This window comes from Mytilus edulis, chromosome 3 (genome assembly GCF_963676685.1).
Source record: "Mytilus edulis chromosome 3, xbMytEdul2.2, whole genome shotgun sequence".
NCBI lineage: Eukaryota > Metazoa > Mollusca > Bivalvia > Mytilida > Mytilidae > Mytilus > Mytilus edulis.
In genome coordinates, this window is record NC_092346.1 from 21,565,401 (window position 1) to 21,588,741 (window position 23,341).

The 23,341-nt window shown below is 32.4% G+C and overlaps 1 protein-coding gene across 1 annotated transcript; it reads left to right on the forward strand.

Annotated features, from left to right (window-relative positions):
- The first annotated feature begins 15,772 nt into the window (after nucleotides 1-15,772).
- LOC139514206 (caspase-3-like) lies at nucleotides 15,773-21,647 on the forward strand. Its single transcript, XM_071303029.1, has 6 exons — nucleotides 15,773-15,924; nucleotides 16,895-16,943; nucleotides 18,426-18,706; nucleotides 19,730-19,953; nucleotides 20,166-20,454; nucleotides 21,059-21,647. The coding sequence occupies exons 1-6, from the start codon at nucleotides 15,891-15,893 to the stop codon at nucleotides 21,349-21,351; spliced, it is 1,170 nt and encodes a 389-aa protein (XP_071159130.1). The 5' UTR covers nucleotides 15,773-15,890; the 3' UTR covers nucleotides 21,352-21,647.
- Nucleotides 21,648-23,341: the final 1,694 nt, after the last annotated feature.

Sequence of the window (23,341 nt, forward strand, 5' to 3'; positions counted from 1 at the left end):
AAAAATGATTGCAAATTAACTGCTTCATATTTCTAAAAAATCATCAAGTTTTTTTTACTAGATTTTTCATATACTAGTTTTAACAAGTTTTGATGTCCAGCGACCTAGACCACTCAGCAAAATTGGTTAATTGTGTTGTTTGTAATTGAATCAGGTATAAGTTCAATTTTTAAATCGATGTCTCTCTATACTATATAGAATGGTTAAGAGAAGAAATAGAGATAATTGTATTATAAAATAAGCCAACAAAATGTTCAATGTTATACAAAAAAGATATAGCCTAGTTGGCCGAGATGTCTGTAAATAGGTCGCCGGACTCGGTGTTGTTGTGTTGCCGAAGCAGGGCTGTAAATTCCGCTAACTTGAGATAACGCTCCCGCAAAACATTGATGGAGCGAATTAACACAAGGTACCTGTGTGTGTAATTATTTGTTTCAGGCCTATACTACCTTAAATATATGATGCAGAACGATTGATTGATTGAATGAAAGGTTTTATTTCTTCCAATACATGAAAATTGGCACCTTAATAAAGATTTAAAAAAAAAACATGAAATTGGCACCTAATTGGCATATAGTTAATACATACAAATGGAAATAAACATGATTTATACAAGACAGAGAAGGATTATAATGTCTGATATATAATAAATACAAAGAGAGAACACACGCATATACATCATTGCCTATTTTAGTGATTAAAATCATAATTAGGACTTTTGAAGTAACTTTTTACATATTGCTCACTAAGCACAGCATCAACAGTTTACCCACATCCTAGTTCAGTTGTAGACCATTATTTACTCCACCAAGTAATGTAACAAGTATATCGTCTTCGTCCTTCTGAAATGGTTTTAGAGCATAGATATAATTTCCAAATATTATTAAACTATTTCAGTGGTTTAAACAATAAGGTTACTTTACAAAAGAAGATTATGGCGGTCTTGAGAAAAAGAAGAGAACAAATGATATTAATATTGAAGTATTATAGAATGTTGTGGCTGACATTTTTACTGTTTAAAAATGCTTATAGAAATATTGATGTTGTTCAAATCATTGAGTTGTGTCCCAGATTGTTCATTACAATATCAAGTGCAATTTGTTCGATTTAAAAGAGTTATTTCGGTTAGATTTTGGGTTATGGGTGGCCTCCTTGTATTAGTCAAGTTTCACTACTAGTTTGACATCTTAACACCCAGCATTCATCCACAAAACTGCAGGTCAAATGATTTCATTATTTGATCTCACTTTTACAGTAATCAAGTTTCTTATTTAAAAGGTAATTAATATGAATTAGTTTATCTTTTAATACGATCTTCCAATATTAAATAAAAAAAACACAACTGGGACCATGAAAATGATTTAGATATTAGTCTAGAATGATCTGCATTTTTGCTTGTCAGCGTCTTAACCTTGCATTTTTTTAATTTTCATACTAAAGTATGAACAAATATGCAAGGTCGATTAGTTCAAAAGATTTGGTATTTTTATCGTGTTTTTATCTACATTATTTTACTTAAGAAAAAAATAGGTCTTGTGTGACAATTCAAAACTAATAGGATCAACGAAACTTGTTGTTAGATTTTTTTTCAGATCACCATACTTAGTTTATTGTTAGTTTTTGTTATTGGTTGTTTTAATACACGTTTGGAACTACAAAAATTCTGCAAAACCTCCACGAAACAAGAATATGTGGTATAATTGCCAAAAGGACAACTGTCTACTAAGACAATTGATAAGAACCAAACATAAAATATTAGCATCTGCAGGCCATCGTACATACACAATAACAAAGATAAATACAGCAGCACCAGCTTTACATTACAGCTAGTCAAACTTGAATAATCCAAAAGAGACAAACAACAACCTTATCTAAATCACAGTCAATAACATAAATAGAAAAATATTCCTTGTCAACATGTAGGCTTCAGCATTTCTGGTCGTTTGGCAGACATGTAATGAATATAAGATAAGGAGAGATGACATGATTGCTGATGAAACAACTTTCAACAAGAAACGTATATCTGAGCAACTATATGTACTCTTTGTTGTTGTCTCTTTGACACATTCCCCATTTCCATTCTCAATTTTACTTCTTACCCTAAGTTACATGTGGGACGTGATGAATTGTAAGTTATCATCATAACAGAATAAAAGTTGTCCATTTTTTTTAATTCTCAATTCTCGTTTGTATTTTTCATTTGTAACATTTTATTATTTTTCATTACGGTACAAAGAGAGTATGCGATAGTTTCATCTCATTGAAGTAAGAAACCTTACACTTCTATCAAATTTCATTGGAATAGACAAAATTAATAAAACTTGGTGTCATCGGGTATATAAAATCTATTAACATATAATGTAAAAAGTATAGTCCTTCTTTATCATTAAAATGCAAATACAAAATCAGTTAACCGCAACTCATACAGTATTATTTCTATTGTGTGTGCAATGCCATCGGTGATTGCTGCAAATTATTTTCCTGTGTACATTAAAATGTTCTAGAAGATACAAAAGGTGATACAATTTATAAGTATAAAATTCTTTGTCATAAAAATGTGCATTATTTCACAAAACCTTTCAAATCTGAAATTCATTATTTCCTCAGTTTAAATAATGAAGTTGTATGTCCGTATCATATTGCTCCACTTGATAAAACACAATCAGGTCAGTGGGTTATTAAAGACATTCTGACTTCGAGAAAACACGATGAATAAAAGGATATGTTGGATATATGTCAATGCATCGACAAAAAATAACACACACAAAAAAAAATCGGGGTTGATGGAAGTAAATGGTGGGTAATTCGGTATGCCATTTTTAATACGATACATCAGTCTTCATGAAACTAATCCATGGCGTTCAAATCGAAACAGTTTCGTATTACTCATAACCTACACCAGACTGATTTTATGCTGGTCGAATCATTAAACGAAAGTGTTCTTCATGCCGCTGTTTCCCTTAATGTTTGTCACTTTTTCAGTTGACATTTGTTTCAATCACATGGAATATTTTTTTTAAATTAGAATTTCAGACAGAAATACTCATTAAATATAAGCAGGAACTACTTATTAAGTAGAACGAGAACATGTTGAGATGATATAAAATACTTTATACTAGACTGACACACTGAGCTTGGTTTTAACGTGCTAGTTGAAATGACAACTGACTCGAATAGAGTAGTGATTTTTTAAAGTGCAATTTACTGACATTCCTTACATGTTCATGTGTGTACAACGTTGTGACTCAGCAAAATTTTACTGTCTTAAATGTAAACAAACGATGAAATTTTATTCATTTTCTTTATTTTCTCTTTTCAGAAATAGTCTTATGACAATAGTGAAAGCCAGGAATCAAATGTTAATGTTCTTGACACAATAAAATAATACAAAACATAAATCGTCTTTATCATTTGATTTATGGTGACATAATTTACGCTCATAAATTTAGGACAAACGAGACGAATACCCATTAAAATATGAACATTCATAAATAATTATATTCGTTTCGACTTTTGCGGTATCAGTATTATCATTCATATATAGAAACAAGAGCGCACATTTCTCAATGTATCTAGCGAGTTTATTATAACAGAAAAAAACTAGGATATTTGGTGGTTAAAAACATTAACATATCGCCTCCACTGTATTTTATGGTGGCCAGATGCGGCCATTTCGCGTTTTCGCGTTTTCGTGTTTTCTTCCTTCACTTTACAAACACGAAATCGGGAAATCGAGAAATCGAGAAGCGAAATCGAGAAATTGAGAAATCGGGAAAAGGGGAAATCGAGAAATAGAGAAATCGAGAAATCGAGAAAGCAAAAACGCGAAAACGTGAAATGAATTTCTCGATTTCGCTTTTTTGCTTTCTCGATTTCCCGACTTCCCGATTTCCCTAATTCTCGATTGCTCGATTTCCCGATTTCCCGATTTCTCAATTTCTCGATTTTGCTTTCTCGATTTCTCGATTTCCCGATTTCGCGTTGGAAAAGTGAGAGGAGAAAACGCGACAACACGAAAAGGGGAAATGGCCGCATCCGGCCACCATAGTATTTAAAGAACGGAATGATTGGAATACTTTCATACGTGTGATTTGTGATTTGAAGAAAAATGAAGATAAAAAAAGGATGATAGGATTGACATTTTATCTTACATGCTTCAACTCATCCTTCTAAATGCTAATTAGAATACTACATGTTTCATTATTAAAGATATGCATAATTTAAAAACAACATTTCGACTGTGCAATTCAGAATTTTTTTCCTTCTTATTTTGTGTCAATAATGCGCAGGCTATTTCAGTTCATCTTTTTTAACAATAAGACTTCTTTTCAACATTTACAACTTCGTTTCGAACAGATTATTATAGTCACTGCCTTCAACTGTTTTGTCAATTTCAGTTACTTTTTAGCTTCAAAAGAGGGATAACAAGAAAGTAATACCGTAACATATATAAAACCACGCGAAAGGATAGTCTATACTTTCTAGTGTTTATTGCAAGGACCATGAAATTCAAAAATAGTGAACGCTTGTTTAAAAATAGGATAATGAAGCAACATGATTTTGGATTTTCTACTACAGGAATACATCACTATAAAAGTTGTTATTAGCAAAACTGTTCTGAACTTTTGGTTCTGTACTTCTGCTTCTTGCTTTATTTGGCTTTTTAACTCTTTTGATTTAAGGAATAGTTCAATGCAGTCTACAAAACACAATATAGAAAACTAAAGACTGTTCCTACTCATCGTGTTGCTTATGCAAGTACAAATTCGATTATGTCAAAATCGAGGAATAGATGTCGGACTTGTGGTAATGACAATTGGAAGATATTTGTCTTCATCTGTGATATTCCATAACGGTCAACCAACTTCTGGTAGTGCCCATAAAAGCAAACTTTCTCTATACAAGAGAAGTATACCGCTGTTCAAATGTCAAAAATCGTTTAAATGCAAACACATCCGAGTCACAAGCAAAACCCAAGGGAAACACTTCAACTATAAGAGGAATACAACGAAACGACAGATATATTGAAGTGTAACAAAAAAAACGACAATACAACATATTTAGAAACGAACATTTAGGTGACAACTGCCTATTTTCTGACTTGGTAAAGGACATTTAAAGAAACAATATTGAGTTGAACCTGATTTAGTGGCTAGAGCAAAACCTCTCGCTTTCTGGCAATGTTCATTATACTGAAAGACTATCGATTTCTTGTTTTTTGGAACATCTGAAGATCTTGTCCCAAGGGGTCAAGCAAGTTCATATAATGTGACTTTTGATACAGGGGCCTGGTTTTCGAAAGTATCATAAGATATGTCATAAGATATATCTTAGGACATATTTTATGATCATCTTAGGACTATCATATGATATGTCATAGGATGTAAATCAAAGCTGTCGTAAGAGAGTCATAGCTATGATGCTCTTATGTCTGTCATAAGTGAACATCATGTTCTATTATTTTAAGTAATGATTAAAAAATGAAAATGAAAATGAAAAGTATGAACATATTAATTAGAATAAAATTCAAAACAGTGTGGCTGTGGCCATTGATTGACACATTAAATTCATCCATTGACTGGGACAATTTACATGAACGTTTGTCTGTAACGAACACTGTTCACGACGTACATACGATAGACATTTAAACTGTGGGGTCACCAAAGGTTTCTTAACGCCTTTAATTATAAAATAATTCGAAAAATTAATCAGAAATAACCTTTATGTTTTGATTTATATAATTGATATAAATCAAAACATCGTGTTATTTCTGATTAATTTTTCGAATTACTTTATTAAGGTGTTGAGAACCTTTGGTGACCCCATAGTTTAAGGGTCTTTAAAAAGTACATAGTGAGCAGTGGTCGTTACATACAAACGTTCACCTAAATTGTCCCAGTCAATGGATGAATTTAATTTGTCAATCAATGGCCACAGCCACACTGTTTTGAATTTCATTCTATTACCATTCTTAATATTTACGAATATTTTATTTATTTCATTATAATGAACATGAAATTTTATACAAAAAGGAATTGAAACATGATTTGATAATTTGTTTAAATTTAGTTTGTAATATATAATAAATCTTGAACTTCGCTGTCGTGTATTATCATACATGCATTGTTATTTAACTGTGAATAATTTTTAGATTCGGTACATCGAGTACCCGCTTAACGAAATGACAGTGCACATACGTTAATACAGTACTATTTTAAATATACTAGGAACGAAATAATATGTATATTTATTATACAAAACCATGAGTTAGAAAAAAAAATCCAAATTGTATGTCGCAGGAGATTCAAATTTTAATTAACGTAGTTGAGAAAAAAAAAACCTTTACTATTTAGCTAACTGAGAACCACAACTAATATTTTTATGCAATGAACATGAAATTATACATGAAAAGTAATTAAAATTTTAGTTGACAATCATATGACCATCATAAGTCATGTCGCGAGGGGTCTTAAGTTTACGACAAAAGTTATGACAAATCGTAACTGGGGACACTTTCGAAAACATATCTTACGACTATAACATGTCCTAAGACCATCATAAGACATGTCTTAGTCATAAGATACTTTCGAAAACCAGGCCCAAGGTTTCTACTTTATATCCTTATTAGTGTAGAAGATTCCAATAATTTACGATCCCGCTACGGTTATACAACGTTCTCACCACGCTTATTCTGCGACCTCACTACGATAATTACGATCTTGGTGAGGTCGTAGTAACGTCGCTGTGAAATCGTAGCGCAATCTCTCCGACTAGAATCGTGCTTTCGCTTCGCTCTCGCTACAAAGGCACAGAGACCTTGCGATCTAACCACAACCTTACTGCACTCTCGCTACGCTTCTACTACGACCTGATTTCGCCATGACCTCACCACGATTGTTTTGAACATGTTTCAGAGATTGTGGCTAGTTTGACTCGGGTATCACCAAAATTACCTTATAATATTTCGCTAGATACTTGAGAACTTGAACAATTCTCCAATAATTCTGGTCTCATCGGATATATATCAAATTTTCGGGTGCCATATCTCACATGGAGTAAAAGCAGTTTCAGGACTTTCTTATTTTTTTTTATTCCTTGAAGATCATGCACCCATGGCGAGCATGAAAACTACGACACCACTGGTAAAATTCGTATCTCTAACGTGATATGTTATTCAAATTTTAACTTTTAATGCTTCAGAGTTTTAAAGATTTTGTTGATCATTGGATCCCCGAGAATACACATTCACCCATAATTCTTGCTCAAGAGTAATTTCTTAAATTCAGAAGCTATTTGGCACAACTTCTTGAGTGTTAAGTAAACACTATTTTTCGTAATCCTATCTCATATGATGTAACAAGTGTGCGAGGACTATCGATTTCTTGTTTTTTGGAACATCTGACGATCTTGTCAAAAAAATCGTATGGTATTATATCATGGGTCAAGCAAGTTCATATAAAATGAATTTCGATACAGGTTTCTTCTTTATATTCTTAATAGTGTAGAAGATTCCAATAATTTTCTCACTAGAAAGAAATCCGTTTTCGGCAAAAATTCTTATTCGTGGTTGCGTAGATTATCCCCCACATCACGTACCGACGTGCGTGTATGTGAAAGCAAAACATATCCCTGTTGTTGCTACGTTCAGCGCGGTTGGCGTATGGTCCATTAAATTTGGTATGTGTGGGATTGTGGTTAATCATTAGCAGTTTCTATTGTATTCATTCAATAGGGCGATTATTAGCCTGTCGTGTGGTTTTCTATCATTTAGATTTGTATGTTTAATTCTAGAATCTGCTAGGGTCGTGTTGTTGAGTTGCTATTTATATCTATTATCCCTTTACTCAAGTTGTCAATACTGGAAGTCGATTTGAAATATCGAAATGAGTTTAAAAATTACAACGAGTGCAATTGACCGTCTTTTTGTATACGAAAATGTAAAAACGTACAAACGAAAAACTATTTATTACAATGCTAGTTTAACATAGAAAAGGGTAAAATTACAAAAAACTAAACTCCAAGGAAAATTCAAAACGGAAAGTCCCTAATCAAATGATAAAACACATCAAACGAATGGACAACAACTGTCATATTCTAACTTGGTACAGGCATTTTCAAATGTAGAAAATGGTTGATTTAACCTGGTTTTATAGCGCTAAACCTCTCACTTGTATGATTATAGTTATCAGACGTACCAGGATTATAATTTAGTACGCCAGACGCGCGTTTCGTCTACATAAGACTCATCAGTGACGCTCATATCAAAATATTTATAAAGCCAAACAAGTACAAAGTTGAAGAGCATTGAGGATCCAAAATTCCAAAAAGTTGTGCCAAATACGGCTAAGGTAATCTATGCCTGGGATAAGAAAATCCTTAGTTTTTCGAAAAATTCAAACTTTTGTAAACAGGAAATTTATAAAAATGACCACATTATTGATATTTATGTCAACACCGAAGTGTTGACTACTGGGCTGGTGATACCCTCGCGGACGAAACGTCCACCAGCAGTCACATCAAATTCCATTATATTTACAATGCGTGAACAAAACAGACATAATAGGTTATAAATAGTCAAAATATGGTTACAGCAGTCATCACTGTGTCACAATTTCAAAACAAACAAATATTTAACAAAAAAACACAAAAAGCATCTATCAAATTTAAAAACCACATGCGTTGCTTCGCTTGTTTGATGTCATAAATATAAAAGTCACATAGGAAGAAATATGAAATAATTTTGTCGTTCAAAGTATTTAAAAAAAATATATATGTGGAATGGTGGTGTACAGGGTTAAAAAAAATCAAAAGTATGTTAGCACTTATTTCAGAAACAGACCGAGATTTATAATATTCAAGATAATAGCCAAAAACAGTAAAATTTCCTTAAAATTTCCAATTTAGGGGCAGCAACCCAACAACGGGTTGTCCGTTTCATCTGAAAATTTCAGGGCAGATAGATCTTGACCTGATGAACAATTTTACTCATGTCAGATTTGCTCTAAATGCTTTGGTTTTTGAGTTATAAGCCAAAAACTGCATTTGAACCCTATGTTTTATTTTTAGCCACGGCGGCCATCTTGGTTGGATGGCCGGGTCACCGGACACATTTAGTAAACTAAATACCCCAAAGATGATTGTGGCCAAGTTTGGATTAATTTGGCCCAGTAGTTTCAGAGGAGAAGATTTTTGTAAAAGATTACTGAGATTTACGAAAAATGGTTAAAAATTGACTATAAAGGGCAATAACTCCTAAAGAGGTCAACTGACCATTTTGGTCATGTTGACTTATTTGTAGATCTTACTTTGTTGTACATTATTGCTGTTTAAAGTTTATATCTATCTATAATAATATTCAAGATAATAACCTAAAACAGTAAAATTACCTTAAAATTACAAATTTAGGGGCAGCAACCCAACAACGGGTTGTCCGATTCATCTGAAAATTTCAGGGCAGATAGATTTTGACCTGTTTAACAATTTAACCCCTTGTCAGATTTGCTCTAAATGCTTTGGTTTTTGAGTTATAAGCCAAAAACTGCATTTTACCCCTATGTTCTATTTTTAGCCACGGCGGCCATCTTGGTTGGTAGGCCGGGTCACCGGACACATTTTTAAACTAGATACCCCAATAATGATTGTGGCTAAGTTTGGTTAAATTTGGCCCAGTAGTTTCAGAGGAGAAGATTTTTGTAAAAGTTAACGCAGGACGACGACGACGGACGACAGACGCCGGACGCCAAGTGATGAGAAAAGCTCACTTGGCCTTTCGGCCAGTTGAGCTAAAAAAGCATTAACATAGAATCTGTTTACTACTAGAATGACGTACGAGGCCAATAGTCCACAATCTATGAAACGTGTATGAACTAGTATTGTGAGAGTATTTTTTTATTTTTCTATGAATTTCAAGACTATATATATGTTGTGTACAAGATGTAAGTTTGTACAAATTATAATTTGTACAGGGTTTTTGTACAAGTTATAAGTTTTTTGACACCTACCTTCTTGAAACAGGGGATACAGGTTTAACTTATACAATGTACCAGTGTAATGTTTTAAATTCAAACAAATATACGTCAACCTAACATTTAGTGCTATTCTCCTTGCCTTCAAACTGGAAATGAGGATACCTGAGTGGTTTAAATTCTAATTTTATTTTTTTCCTTATACCATATTCATATCTATACAAAATCTTTGTGAGGTCTTATAATGTTTTTATATCAATGCTCAGTATTAGACTGTATCATGAAGTTGTGAAAAATTGACAGAAATATGCGGAGCAAGAGACTGTGTGCTTGCATCATTCATTTTTGTTCAGCAGGTCATAAAACACTGATAACTTGTACAAAAATTCTGTACAAATTATAATTTGTACAACATTACAATTTGTACACAACATATACGTCACAAATTACGTCACTGTTTGTGGAGTTCTGTGTTGTTGTCAATGAAAGATGTTCGTTGTTATACTGGCGGATCCAGAAATTTACATAAGTGGGGGCCCACTGACTAACCTAAGAGGGGGCCCGCTCCAGTCACGCTTCAATGATTCCCTATATAAGCAACCATTTTTTTTCCAAAAAGGGGGGGCCGGGCCCCCTGCCCCCCCCTAAATCCGCCTCTGATACTGTGGTTTACATTTTACCAATGTACTCTTATATTATTTATTTATGCATTTCTCTGTGCTCAGTTTTTTTTACGTTTGTTTCTATTGTATTCCTGTCACGTACACGTACGATGCCAACATTCCACAATCAATAGTATCTACACTGTAAATCTAAGTGTTAATAAATAGAACACTGCTTGAACGCTTTTTTGTAACACTTTTTGAACGTGTAATGGTGTTCCAAATGTTTACACTAGTGTTCATCAATTGAATGTGTGGTGTTCAGTTATTAATGCCTTTGTGTTTCATTTTTGAACACTTGATGTTAGAGACTTTAACATTAGTGTTCAACAATTTAACGTGTCCGAATGTTCAAAATCTTAATACGTCGACGCGTTCAACAGCCATGTAACACTTTTTGAACACACTGAACATGTTCAAAACCAGAAATGTTAAGATCCAGAACACCAGATGTTAACATTCAGAACAGTTGACATAGGTGTTCAAAGTGATGGTGTTCAAATGTAGAACATGTTCTATTTTCAAGCGTACATAATGTTCCATAAATTCTAAACTTAATTAAACTGTTATAAAAACTATATTGAATCAGGCAAAATATAACAATAAAACACATTTTAACAAGTAATTCTTTATATAATCAAATGAGCATATATGTAAGACATGTAAAAAAAGTACACAAGAATACCTTATGATATCACAAGTAACAGTCAGTGAAATTACATACATAATGTTTTTAAATTGACTTCACATCACAAATTTGTATTTACCCCTACATGAAAAGATAGTTGCTACATCATGTGTATCCTAACCGAAAAAGCATGTCAAAGTGATAAGTAGATAGTTTATGATATAGATATTTGTCACAATGCAAGTTGAAAAGTTTGCAAATTCCAAGAGTTCTTGTACGATCACATACAATGAACGCTCCACTTTTCAGTGCATCTTCACTTAAAGCTATCAACTAAGTGGCATTTTATGTGTTGTTATCAACTTCCAAATGTCAAAAGTCATCCACAACAAGTAATGTCTATGAGCCTATATATCCTGCAAAATAAAATTTAAAATTAATAGAAGAGAGTTTTTTTTTTTTATAAAACATCAAATTATGCAATGATTGTTATGCTTTAATTTCGATATATACTAGAGTACAAATTGATATTCTATGGCACTGAAATGCAAGTCTTGACATTATAAATTACAAAAGTCGATTTCTTGACCTAAGGTATACAGATATAGAAATGATACACCCACATAAGCTATTAATAAACATATATTGTCATACCTTTTTTGATATCTTTTTTTTTCAACACTTTATAGCATGCAGAAATGACCTTCGTGGGATTATTGGCTACCGGTTCCTAATTCAAACATTTCAATCTAACGATTCCTGCAAATAAAAAAAAACGAATGCATTTTCTAAGTCAACTGAAATGGTGTTCCAAATGTTTACACTAGTGTTCATCAATTGAATGTGTGGTGTTCAGTTTTTAATGCCTTTGTGTTTCACTTTTGAACACTTGATGTTAGAGTTATTTAACACTTAGTGTTCATCAATTTAATGTGCGGTGTTCAGTTTTTAATGCCTTTGTGTTTCATTTTTGAACACTTGATGTTAGAGTTATTCAACACTTAGTGTTCATCATTTGAATATGTGGTGTTCAGTTTTTAATGCCTTTGTGTTTCATTTTTGAACACTTCATGTTAGAGTTCTAAACACTTAGTGTTCATCAATTGAATGTATGGTGTTCAGTTTTTAATGCCTTTGTGTTTCATTTTTGAACACTTGATGTTAGAGTTCTTAACACTTAGTGTTCAGCGATCTTCAGCTAATATACGTGGATAACTTGGCAACAATCATCATTTATTCTGTATAACAGACAGACGATCACAGACTAGTTATTCATCAGTTTAGGAAATCATTTGTTATGAACGTTTAATCTAAATCCTGTTCTTTAATTCGTCTTTTATTTTGTTGAATATTTGGATATAACAGTTATGAATATTTGACAAATATATATCTGACATGAGAAAATAACAAGGAAGCCATCGAACTACCTATGGAGATTATCCTAACTTGTTACTCACTTCTTTCATGTTCATGTGGGATAGAAGTCCCTTCTCCAGTGTGTATCAATTCTTCGTTAAACCGCCTAAATCACCAGCCGATATCTGTTTCCGGTATTTGGTACCCTGGTATATTTTTTTTAACGCGAGGTGTTCAAAATTTCGAGCGATTTGAACACTGATTGAACATGTAATGTTAATAAACTGAACGGATCATGAAATAAGATAAACATCGACATATTTTTATTATTATATTATCATAACAGGCCTAATTGATATGCATTATTTTGTCACTTATAAGTAAAACTAGTAATAATAATAAAATAAATAACCTATACATATATCATGTATATGCCAGCTTGGAAGTTTAATATTTCCCAATTACTAAAATATTAGTAAAAAATTCACAAGATCATCATCCTGCGTATACATTCATATATTTTAAAGAATTTCTTTTTGAATTTGTCAATTAGAAGGATAGAAAATCGGACAAACGACTGTCTTCTTTTTTTACATCAGAATCTGAACACTGGTGTTCACTGTGTCTGAACACACATGTTAGTAGTTTTAACACAAACGTTAAAACTTTGAACACGTCTCTAAGCATTAACATATGACGTTAAAATATTGAACATTCGGTGTACAAATTTTGAACGCGTCCGGACGCGTCAGGCGTCAGGTATATTTACAGTGTATCCAATTGTAGATCTAAAATATGAAACGTGTTAACTACTGGAAGGTCTTTCTCGGCCAACAGTCTACATACAATCGTATAATATCATAAATACGAAACGTGTTTACTACTAGACGGAAGTATGAGCCCAACAGTTTACAACACTAGTATTTACCCAACGATAGGTGATAAATATGAAACGTGTTTACTACTGGGAGGTCTTACCCGGCCAACAGTCTACAACGGACAGTATCTTTCCGATGGTAGATCATAAATATGAAACGTGCTTACTACTAGACGGAAGTATGAGGCCAACGGTTTACAAACACTAGTATTTACCCAACGATAGATCATAAATATGAAACGTGTTTACTACTAGACGGAAGTATGATGCCAACAGTTTACAAAACAAATAATGGTAGATCATAAATATGAAACGAATGAGCGTTTAATATAATATGTAAAGCGAGATAACTTAAAATGACTATGCAGATTTGTATCCATAACCATGTGACGCGATGAACTGTTAAAGGAAAATTCACATTTTTTAAACTTTGAAGAATTTGACATACTGTATGGATAATTCTGTCTGTTATTGAAGACTAGCTATATCTATATAAAATAAGATGTGGTATGATTGCAAATGAGTCAACTATCCACACAGACCAAAGGACACTTTTGTAAATTCACTGTAACTGTTTTGGTTTATTTGTGTCGTTGTGTTGATTTCTCATTGACGCACAACCTTCATTTCTTTTCTTTCCAAAATATAAAAATGGACTTATGAATAAAAAACACAAAAACTCTGAAAAACAAAATAATTAAAACTTGACAATGACCTTTTAGGCCAAAATATTTGGTTATCATATTCTTATCTTTTTCTTTTTAACATTTAATTATTTGTTTTTAGATCTTTCAATTTGTTTTGTGCTTGTACCTTTCTAAAAGAACATGTGTTGTCCTTTGCCCACAATGCTTTGTTTTAAAAAAAAAAATCTTAAATGATAATTCACAAAAGCACAACATGGAGAATATAGACTGAACAACACGAACATCGCTTAAAATCGGGGAACTATCACATAGACCATCGCTTAAAATCGGGAAACTATCACATAGACCATCGCTTAAAATCGGGGAACTATCACATAGACCATCGCTTAAAATCGGGGAACTATCACATAGACCATCGCTTAAAATCGGGAAACTATCACATAGACCATCGCTTAAAATCGGGGAACTATCACATAGACCATCGCTTAAAATCGGAAAACTATCACATAGACCATCGCTTAAAATCGGGGAACTTTCACATAGACCATCGCTTAAAATCGGTGAACTGCCACAAAGACCATCGCTTAATATCGGAAAACTATCACATAGACCATCGCTTAAAATCGGTGAACAACCACATATACAATCGCTTAAAATCGGTGAACTACCACAAAGACCATCGCTTAAAATCGGTGAAATACCACATAGACAATCTTAACGTTTTTCTTGTAATTGTAAGAATTTAAGATTTCTTTAATTCCTTCAGACAAAACACTGACATAATTAAAGAGGGTTATCTCGGGATTTGTAAATAAAGTGTTCGATAATGGTGAATTGTTGTGACCTGTATATCATATTGTGATTTAGTGCGTTGGCTCTATAACAAAGCAGGGTATATTAATATGACATCTTGTCACATTACCTATTGATCGTTAAGCACCCCTTTATCAATGAATCAATTGTTTAGCTTCCTGCTTCCCTCATGAATGACTATCTCCGATCCATGTTTTTTTGTGTTACATGTTTAAGAATTTTTTTACATTTTATCTTTTCTTGATATGTGCTATTGTATAAATGGTAAATGCGCTTATAACTAGATGTAAGGCAGATATATTAGAAATATGATCAAGCGGATTATGGCCGACTTGAGCATCACATTTTATAGAAACAATTGATACAGTGCTTTTTGTCCGCAATTTGCTTTTTGTCCGCTTTTGCTTTTTGTCCGCTTTTGCTTTTTGTCCGATAATTTTGCTTTTTGTCCGACACTTTTGCTCTTTGTCCATTGCTTTTTGTCCGTTTCGCTTTTTGTCCGATAATTACGATGTAATTGAAAATATACAATAAAACTTTGAATTGAAAAAAAATATAATAGCCTTAATATTTCAGTGAATATTGAATGTTTTTAACTTGGTGGATACATTCGCTACTAGTACCGTTAATAATTTCCTCCAATATATATGTAAATATAAATTTGAAATACGTATTCCATTTTTAATATTAAATATCTCTATGGCAGATTACAAACTGATAATAAATGTTCCTAGTTAGCCTGTCACGAGCACAGTTATTGTTTGCGTATACCACGCATTATTGATTCCTTTGATTAAACATTCACATTGTTGTGTAGAGTTAAAGTTTATCTACCTTCTAATTTTAAGAACTTTAAAATTATTTAAAATTGCATGACGTGTGACTCAAAACCGACAAATAACCAGGAAATTCCCCAAAACAGGTCTGAATAGACGACGTAAGATGGAGACCTCGGAATCTGCGAGTAAAAACAATGGTAGGATTTTTTCGTTTAGAAATTGTCATGTACACATATGAAATGTGACCTAGTTATTATTTTTAAATATCTTTAATAATTTAATCCATGAATGTAAAATTTAAATCTTCAATAAGTTTGTTTATTAAAGTTTCACACGGTGATCAAATACTAACTTCGTTCGATAAAAAAAACCGTTCAAATCTAAAAGCACTGGTCGTTTACAAGGATTGTTCTATTTAGTATCATAGAGCTAAGAGATGACACAACTGCTTAATAAACAAAGGATAAACGTGTACAAGTCTACATGTCACAGTACGGCATACATTAAGAATTCAAAAGTAAGAACTTACAGCCTAATTTGAGCTCATAACATAAAACAAAAAATAGATTATGACAGACCTCAAGTAATGACAACTACTAAACCACAGGTTCTTGGAACGGGACGGGTACATTAAGAAGCATGTGTTGAAATTAAAGATAGAGAGAAGGTATTGTGAGGGGGGCTATTTGGCATACTTTAGTCGAATAGAAAAAGGAAACATCATGATTTTAAAGAAAACCGACGTAAACAATCTACAAAACACTATAAAGAATGCCAATACAACAACACGAACCCAACTTAAAACTTAGGTGCTTCGGAATGGCTCCACAACAGACATCCGTCATGTTCTCATTTATAATATATACTCGGTGACATGCGGGTGATGTCACAATCTAGTAAAGAAGATGAGATTACGACTTTGATCAAGGAGGGACAGACCCGTGGTCATTTGTCAAGTAAATGGTCCGAACCATAAAATGAAGGCTAAAAACTCCGACTTATAGTATTACGTTTTTGTGAAGGACGCTATAATCCCTCCAACTGATGGCCAAAACTTTCGAATAGTTGTCTCCGCCTTTAACATTTTCAACCTTTAAAAGAACATTTAAAATTCTGAATTAACTATAAGATTCATATTTTACTTGAAGGTCCATTCTTTCTTTTCAGAATCAACACCTGATAGCGCGAAGAAAAAGATAATGCAACTGATAGATAGGTATAGCCATATACATAAGAAGGTGTGGTATGAGTGCCAATGAGACAACTCTCAATCCAAATCACAATGTATAAAAAGTTAACAATAGGTCAAAGTATGGCCTTCAACACGGAGTCTTCAGTTGAATCACATCGAACATCAAGCTATTAAAGGGCCCGAAAATTACTAGTGTAAAACAATTCAAACAGGAAAACCAACGGTCTAATCTATATTAATAAAATAAACTAGAAACACATACGAACCACACCAACAAACGACAACCACTAAACACCAACAGCCTCCTGACTTATGACAGGTGCATACAAATGCAGCGGGTTTTTACTTTATAGTTATTTTTGGAAATTCCAATACTACCATATTAGTGTCCAATAATTGTTTAATTCAAAACAGAATCCACACATACGGGAACTATGGCAAGCCGTTTTGCTATTTATTCTTACTTCAAGATATATCTCAAACTTTATAAAATATCTTATATAGTTTAAAAGATATCTTATATAGTTTATAAGATATCTTATATAGTTTATAAGATATTAGTTTATAAGTTATCTCATATAATTTATCAGATATCTTATATAATTGTCTTTATAAGATATCTCATAAACTATATAAGATATCTTATAAACTACATGAGATATCTTATAAACTATATAAGATATCTTATAAACTATATAAGATATCTTATAAACTATATAGGATATCTTATAAATTATATAAGATATCTTATATAAAAAATGTTTGTAAGATATCTCATATACTTTATAAGATATCTTATAAAGTATATTATATATCTTATAAATTTTAGGAGATATCTTATATATTATAGGAGATATCTTATATATTATAGGAGATATCTTATATATTATAGGAGATATCTTATATATTATATGAGATATCTTGAAATTCGAATAAATAGTAAAACGGCTTGCCATAGGGAACTGTTGTTGGAGGCAATCGGGAAACGAGAATTTACCTGGACAACCACGTGCTAAAATACTGCATTTAGGTATTGTCATCAAGGTTCGCACAGAGATTAATACACCGTATATTATTAAACGCAAGGAAAGATTGTAGACATCATATCCCTACCCTGTCTTATTGCGAAAAGTATTCTTTTTAATTGGACACATGATTGCTCTAATTTAAAGAATCAAGTAAAATTAATGCTTATCAAAGACAGAATTTATCAAACAACAAGGAGCTAGATGCGGTATAATTGCCAAAGAAACAACTACCCACCAGAGTCCAAATGAAGTGCATGTAGGCAGCAACTAAATACTACAGTTTTGAATAAATAAATAAATAAATGCGAATTTTAACACATATATGTCCATTTTATTAGATGATATGATATATGGATACAATGTAAATAACTTTTATATTAGTAATAAGTATTTGATAAATTTAGAATGACAAGTATTTTATTTTCCTCCCGAAATCTATGCATCATGATATTTTTATTTAATCTATACATTTATGTAGGTTTAAGAAGACTACTCGACTATCACAATCTCAAACAGACCAAGCAAAGAGGCAACAATTGCCAAGTGTAAAAAATGATTTGTTCAATGACATTTATGACTTTAATCATCCAAAAAGAGGTGTTGCCATTTTCATCATCAATTCTTCATTTCATAATCAATCAAAGCGTCCATTTGCCGGTGAAGATATTAAAAAGATGAGAGAATTGTTTGAATTGCTGGACTTTGATGTAGTATTGCTAGAAAATAAAACAAGCGTTGATCTCTGGAAAAGTTTACAAGGTATGTTTAGCTTTAATTGGGAACGACTATATTCAAGAAATACTTAGCTGAGCTATCAAATCCATGATTGCAGGCTTGGATGACGGTATGGATTTGACATTGTGTGTGTTTTGCTGAGCCTCGTTGTCTGTGTTTTAAAGTGTCTGATAGACCATGTTTTGATATGTCTGATAGACCATGTTTTGATATATCTCATCGACCATTTTTTGACATATTCCATTGTCTATGTTTTGCTATGTTTCATTGTCTATCCGCCTGGTTTTGAAATGTGATATTAAAAATAGCTTTCAAGTGATAAAATAAAAAGTGTACTGTACTAAAATATAAGAAAGAATATGAAAAGTTTCATGAAAACCCAGTACTTATTTCGGGAGGTATTATGAATAAATGCCTGTCCCTTAAGAAGGTGAAATATATAAATAAGAAGATATGGTATGATTTCAATGAGTTTCACTTTTTAATGTTGGAAATTATTTCTTTTTGATAACCAAACATGCTTGGTACATGTGTAACCCACCTCCTGGTAAGGGTCGGTTTGAAGGTTGCATGAATACGGAAGAAATGAGATTGAATTATTGGGTTACAAGCCAAAAAAGTGATGGTTTCTTCAACTTATTTTTAAAATTGAATGAAAATGATTGAATTGGAGGAGCGGGGGTTTTGGGGGGGGGGGGGTTGTTATATGATATCAACTTAGTAAATTGCTTCAACTAACATAAGCAACAACGAATAATCATGGATAATACTGTGTCCTAGAATAAAATAGAAAACATCGCTTAGCACGTACTTGAATTTACAATAAGTTAAACTGTATTCAGTGGCGGATTCAGAGGGGCGTAGAGGGCGTACGCCCCCTTTACTTGCATTTTTTTTAAAATTATTTTACGTGATTTTAGCAAAATAAAGGTCAACAAATTTTGCATCGCTCCGCTCGGCTTGATGATATACTCTACGCCCCCATTCCAAAATCCTGGATGGTCCCCTGATATTGTTCTTTACTTTTAGACATTTCTTTACTTTTAGACATCAATCTTAAGGTAGAAGAGAATTGTGATTGTTTGGCATGTGTGATCAGTTCTCATGGAGCAGAAATATCCATTACATCAAGCATCGATACCTCAACTCAACCAAGACATCATGTACTTTTTACTGCAGACGGAATTATTCCTACTGATAGAATTCTTCAGATGTTTGACGACGATCATTGTCCAAATCTACAAGGAAAACCAAGAATGTTTTTCATTCAGGTATAGAACGTACTTGACATGACATACATAAACTATCATCACTAATTTACTAATTTCATGCCATCTAGACAATCTTGTCAACTCTTCAAATTATGAAGAAGAAAAAAAAAGTACTTGTTTCCATACTCAAAGTTAATCTTTCTTGCAATTAGCAATAAATCCGAAGAAGATCTAGTTATATCTATCTTTATTTTTATTTTTATTTTTTGAAGGCTTGTAGATGTATTCTAAATACAGAAAATGACACTGAAAGCGAAATTGATGAAGGGTTTGCCTTTGATTTGGTAAAAGAGCAGGTTGGTGATGATATGATTCCTGTGAAAGTGGTGAAAAAGAAAAGATCCTTCTTTAGAAGACGACAAAAAGAAACATTGGCTGATACAAAAGGCCGACCTGAAGAGGAAGAAATCAATCTGACTAATTGTAAATCGATTGAACCTGTAGATTTCTGTCTTATCCCATGCTACGAGGATTATCTAGTTATGTTTTCAAGTTCATCAGGTAATTTGTATTACCAGTGTTGAAAGTTTTATTGAAAATAAATTAGCATTATCTGAAAAAGCAAAATTTATAGAGCATTATCCTCAACACATCGAATATGCTTCGTTCGAATATTCAAATTCTGTAAAATTCATGTTCACCGATTTCACTCAAATTCTCATATTTGATTTATAACATACTGAAAAGTATATCCAAATTACAATAAGTGTGAAATAAATTAGAAAAGCATGTACTTAATAACATATATATATAATATATCAGAATTTCGTGTGTATTTTAGCCTAGACGATATCTAATTAACTATCGAGATGACCTCCATTTTCTGCCGACGGTCAAATAACTCGAAACATAAACATAAATATAAATAGATTGCGACCTCGTGCAAATGGATTTTTATAGATTGGTTTGGTTTCATTTTATATGTTTAACAAATAAGAAAATTAAAGTTTTTACCTGTATAAGAATGATTTTTGTGGATCGAATCAGTCAACGAAACGGTTTACATTTGTTTCAGTTTCAATGTTGACATTCACTTGCAAGTGATAAATTCATCAGCGATATTTCTTTGCATATTTTTACAAAATTGCGTCATTTTTTTTTCCAGAGAAGATTGCATGGTCTGATTCCGGAAAAGGAGGATGGCTTACCTTCTGTTTATATGAAGTGTTTAAACATTTATTGGACACTGAGTATTCAGTTAGCTTACTTCATATTCTTACTGATGTGTGTGGCAAAATGGCCAAAGAAATGGAAACTCGAACACCGTCGATACCTTCGTATGATAGATCTAAATCGGCAGCAACTATATATCATATGTTGACAAAGGATATCTTCTTAAAACCAATGGTTCACAAACTCGTTCCATTACCTGGACCTGTCTTAGAATCATCTGTTTGATCTCTTTATCTCATTGTTTCGTTTGTTCTATGCAATATTATTTTTATTAGATGTATTAGTTATTTTAAGGGGATAGTCACACCAGGGGCGGATCCAGCCACCTAAAAAGGGGGGTGCTAACCCAGGACAAAAGGGGGGTCCAACTACATGTCCTGCATTGATCGTCCAAAAAAATGAAAGTGGGGAAACACACACAGCCCCACCTGGATCCGCCACTGCACACATTTACACATGGTACATCAGTCTTAAATTATTAGTCCGATTGTGTATGAAAAAAAGTAAAAATCGACAAAAAATGGATTCAAAATCATATCAATACCTAAATTGGGTGATAGTTAGTAAGAAAATATCTGTATCATAATTTTGATGATCGTTCTTAACGTTAGTACCATACAGGGTTATATGTATTTCATTTAAGAATTGAATGCTCTTTTTTGTAAATTTATTGGGGTGTAAAAGCGTTGACCGAAGTACATTTTGTTTCCGCGCTTCATACTAAAAATGTGCGCACGGTCAACGCTTTTACAACCCTATAAAGTTACAAAAAAAAGCATTCAATACTTATAATTACATTTTTACCTATAGGATCATGCAAACACGCCTTTTATCAAGTTTTTATTTCATTTACCTGTGCACTTTATTGTGGGACCTCGTGTCATCATGAATGAAAAGTTTTATTGTGTGATACAACTGCTTAAGGAATAACATGTGATGTGCAATTAGCCAATCAGAATAAAGTATTATGATGAAACATTCATCTAATGTAATTATTGATATTTGTACTGCGTATTGCTTTAACTTGATTGTGTTTTCTCGATTTTACAGCATTATTGTTATTATTTTTACGGTTACAATGTGTCATTTTTGTTTTATAAGATTTATGATACATTTTTTGTTATTTCAATTGATATTGACGGCAGCACTTTTAATTTTAATTTACCTATCTTGTTTTACCCTGGAGTATTACAGCTTGACATTGTATAGACTCGTGTCTATTGTCATAGACTGATATGTTGCTGTTGTCTATAGCTGTTCATGATATGTCTCTCTCTCGCTCTTTTTAATAGTATTTTTAAAACTTTTTATTGTGAAATGTTTTACTGATGTTCAATTTAATGTACTATATAACATTTATAATATTATTACAGTACAAACAATTTACATGCTTGTTGTTTGAATTGCAAGTCTCGCGAGGTAAGACGAGAATAGTATATTTACTTACCTTCAGTACCATACAGGGTTATATTCATGTTGTTGATATTAGTATTTCGTCTTTATAGTTCTTGTGTTAACTAAGGGATGCAGCATTTACTTATCATTGTATAGGAGAAAATGTCTCATTTTTTGTTTATATAATATGAGGTGGTTTTTTGCTTTTTGCATTATTTTGTTTTTGTGAAGGGTAAATATTAATAATTGTTAAACACTAAGATACATGTATGTCAAATAAAATATTGTTTTGTATAAAGTTTGACTGTTTGTACTTATGAGCCGACTCGATAAGATGAACATCAAGAATACGTGACAAAAGAACTATCCACAAAGGATGTAAACAGCTATATATCATCGCATGTCCTCAGAGCATAGGGTCATAGAGCTTCACTCATTGAACTGATTATATATTACAAAAACGTATTACAAAAATAACGAACACAATGACAAAAGATACAGTGCAATCAATCGAATATTACTCATGGTTTCTAGTTCAATTTTAACAAATAAAGGATCTTCAGACTAAGGTTCATATTACCCATGTTTATCTTTTGATATAAAGAGAGATGTTGATTGATTTGATCTATTCGTAAAGATAAAACAAATAATTTATCAACACAATTGAATACAACTAAATGCAGTAAAGAATACTAGTAGTCGAACATGCCTATTTTAAAGGGTAACAGAACTTTACTACAAAAAATTGCCGAAACCATCAGTCAAACTAGCATTACTTCGAGACCGCGCTTTTGAAGAAATCGGATGACTAAAAGATTGA